The 3,391-nt window shown below is 45.6% G+C and overlaps 1 protein-coding gene across 1 annotated transcript; it reads left to right on the plus strand.

Moving 5' to 3' along the window:
• The first annotated feature begins 1,360 nt into the window (after window positions 1-1,360).
• On the plus strand, window positions 1,361-2,919 carry LOC145942157 (uncharacterized). Its single transcript, XM_083048630.1, has 2 exons — window positions 1,361-1,674; window positions 1,933-2,919. The coding sequence occupies exons 1-2, from the start codon at window positions 1,540-1,542 to the stop codon at window positions 2,917-2,919; spliced, it is 1,122 nt and encodes a 373-aa protein (XP_082904756.1). The 5' UTR covers window positions 1,361-1,539.
• The last annotated feature ends 472 nt before the right edge of the window (window positions 2,920-3,391 follow it).

Below are 3,391 nucleotides of genomic sequence, written 5' to 3' on the forward strand. Positions count from 1 at the left end.
AATCATGGATCCAAGCGCGCCCAACATTGGTAGAATTGGCAATATGCCACCGCGTTTCGATACCGGAAGTATCCGTTTCTTCGTCGTCTTTTTCTTTGTCTTCGTCGTCGTCTTCAGGCCCATACCGAGCTTCGTCTTGATTTTCATCGCTGCCCAGACAGCTGTGGCGGCGGCTCTTTCACCGAGAGTCGAATCTCTCGCAATGATACGAGTTCGCGCTTTGTCGGCGAGTACCTTATCCGCCACGTGTCTCTCGGTGAGATCGTTGCTCCGAGAGTACGCAATATCGTGTTCACGGCACGCCGTGTCCAATGGGTTGATACCTCGATCGCCTCTGGCTAATCGCTTTTGTAGCCGCGTGCCCGGACCACAAAACTGATAGCCGGGGATATGGAATTCGATTGGAAGTGCGTTTATTGCGTGATTTAATAGTCCTCTACCTATTTTTTTCGCTGACATTCGCTGCAATCCTTTATCATCGGCGCTGGACCGTCGATGTGCGTTCGCTGCCACGGTCGATTGTAATGTTCGAAACAGCGGCGACAGGCCTGAATCTCTGGATCCGCCTTTATGTGTTCCGGAAGCTTGTCCTACACGTAGTGGATGTGATTTTCACATTGCAGTAAAACTGCTTTTGGCACAAATTGCAGCTGTTCAGCGCTTAAACCGTGAATATCGGAGGCACTTGTTAGCAGAACAAACATTTTTTCGTTACTGAGTGATTCGTGGTTCCGCGCAGCTATAAATAGGCAAGCGTTCGATTCAATCGGGGAGTGGGAAAATGAGATTCGTGCGACAACCTTTGACGATACGCGTGACGAATTGCGACGACAGATTACGCTCGGTGGGGGACAACGCGGAGATGCGCAGACATGGTACGATGTTGCCGACTACTATACGCGCGATCGTATGCGGCCCCTCGAATTGCGGTAAAACTAACGTCTTGATTAGTTTGATAGAAAGCCCGCACGGTGTTTGCTTCGAAAACGTGTACGTGTACTCAAAGTCGCTGCAACAGCCAAAATATCGGTATCTAGAGAATTTGTTGACGTCGATCGAAGAAATCGGCTACTTTACATTCTCCAATAACAGTGACGTCATTCCACCGAGCGAGGCATGTCCAAACTCGATTTTCATCTTTGATGACGTGGCGTGTGACAAGCAAGATACGATAAGAGAGTACTTTTCAATGGGACGCCACTCGAACGTTGATTGCTTCTATCTCTGTCAGACGTACGCGAGAATACTAAAACATCTTATACGCGACAACGCGAACTTACTGATCTTGTTTAAACAGGACGGTACCAACTTGAAACACGTGTACAACGATCATGTGAATACCGACATGTCGTATGAAGATTTCAGTAAATTATGTCGTATTTGTTGGCAACAAAAGTATGGATTCCTAGTGATAGACAAGGACAGCTTGCTTACAAACGGGCGATACAGAAAAGGATTTAACGAGTTTGCGATACCACAAAACGATTAGTCGCTGCCGATATTCTGTCGAGAAGAGTGAAACGCGAACACTCTGCAGACATGGCTGATAACCATAACATTCGCGAGCGTGAAAAGATTGCGAAGGAAATTGTGAAAACGAGCGAATCGATCCGTAAGAAACATCGTGCTTTAAAGACTGGTAAGATCGATGACGATATTGCAGTCAAGACCAGTGTTGTGAGACGGGCCGGGTTTTCTCGCGCATGCGCGGCGGACATAGCATCAGTGTGTATGCTGTATTATTAATTATATATTACACATTATGTATGCTGTATTATTAATTATATATTACAAATTTTTCCTTATATTACAAAAAATTTTGCAGAATTATGTGATCATGGTACATCTTTTTATCTGTACATATACCTCACTGATGCTATGTCCGCCGCGCATGCGCGAGAAAACCCGGCCCGTCTCACAACACTGGTCAAGACTCACTTTAAACCTATTATCGAACCACTACAAAAGATTGTCGACAACGCGAGCTTGATCGCAGTGAAAAACGAACCTGAGAGTAAATCTGACGTGAAAATTAAAACGTTACCCGCTGTTAAGCGGTACGAGGAGGAGGAGGAAGATGCGACACCGAAAAAGAGAAAACGACCAAACACAAATCGCTCATCGACATCACGTACATCGGACGGATTTTTACTGGATGAACCACCGATAAGCTCTACACCGTCCACCTCTACACAGTCCGCGACAACGAGAATCCTACCATTTACAATACCCGAATCACTCGCAAACGAAAATGTTTTCGAAACCACAAGCAATTCACTTGAAACATCCGTTCGAAACACGTTACAAACGTCGGAAGGTCAAGAAATGTTGCGAGAGCACTTCGGACCACTGGGACAAAAATACATGGGTGCTCTCCTCGGTGGCGATAAAAAAAATGAGATCGATCACGTATATGGTGTCTATTTCGAAAAGGATGGAATGTTGCTCGGTAACAAACAATTCGACATGGATAAATATGACTCTATAATTATAGACAAAGTAAAGTACATTGGTACACCTGGATTATATGAGCTAGTCTTCAAGAGGATTCCCGATGATGTTATTTACACGGAAGACGATATGCAAAAATACAAGAGCATATTATTGGCGACGAACGCGCATAAACGCAAATATGATGCGCAAGGTCAATTACGGAGCAACAGGGGATACAAATACAAACAAATAATCGCACCGTTGATGTCAATTGAAAAGAAAAAATCTGGAAAGGGTGTATTCATGCCTCAAGCGATGACGCTAACCGACAATAAAATTGATTACGTGCACTGGGACGACCCCAACGAGCTAGTGGATCGGGTACGATTGCTCGATGCTTCGCGCCGAGCTGGCCACAACGCTCACGACAATGAGATCCTATCGATCATCGAGGAACTTCGCGAAGCAGGCATTATTATAAATTAAACGGGGTCTCGGCAAAACTAATCAGTCGATCGGCGTCATTCGCATCGAAAAAATGCCTATCAACAAATTTGGATTATTCGAACGGAGAAATGATGCAACTGGCACAAGCGATCATTGGGATAGATTGGTGAGAAGTTATGTGCGCGGAAACGCTCTGTGTCGTGTCGCTACAGACTATGATGCAAGATCGCGCAAGATTCGTCGTGTAGCGCAACCTGAAGCTGACACTGATGCTGTCAACAAACTGTATGTGGAATCCTGCGTTAAAAGGAACGGCTACGAACGGGTTAGAAACGACTGTGAACAAGGCTGCGAACGAATCAAGAACGATTTTCGAATGGGTCAAGAACGGAAGTAAACAACGCAAGAACGGCTATGAACGGCTCAAGAACGGGTCAAGAACGGCTACGAACGGGTCAAGAACGACTACGAACGGCTCAAGAACGGGTCAAGAACGACTACGAACGGCTCA

This window comes from Prenolepis imparis, unplaced genomic scaffold, assembly GCF_030444845.1.
Source record: "Prenolepis imparis isolate NDT839.2.m4 unplaced genomic scaffold, iyPreImpa1.0 SCAF_10, whole genome shotgun sequence".
Lineage (NCBI taxonomy): Eukaryota > Metazoa > Arthropoda > Insecta > Hymenoptera > Formicidae > Prenolepis > Prenolepis imparis.

Bases quoted from the DNA above. Each gene is read 5' to 3' on its own strand.
- LOC145942157 (XM_083048630.1), top strand. From the start codon at position 1,540: ATGGCTGATAACCATAACATTCGCGAGCGTGAAAAGATTGCGAAGGAA. The intron at 1,675-1,932 runs GTTGTGAGACGG...ACACTGGTCAAG, and splicing joins ATATTGCAGTCAAGACCAGT to ACTCACTTTAAACCTATTAT.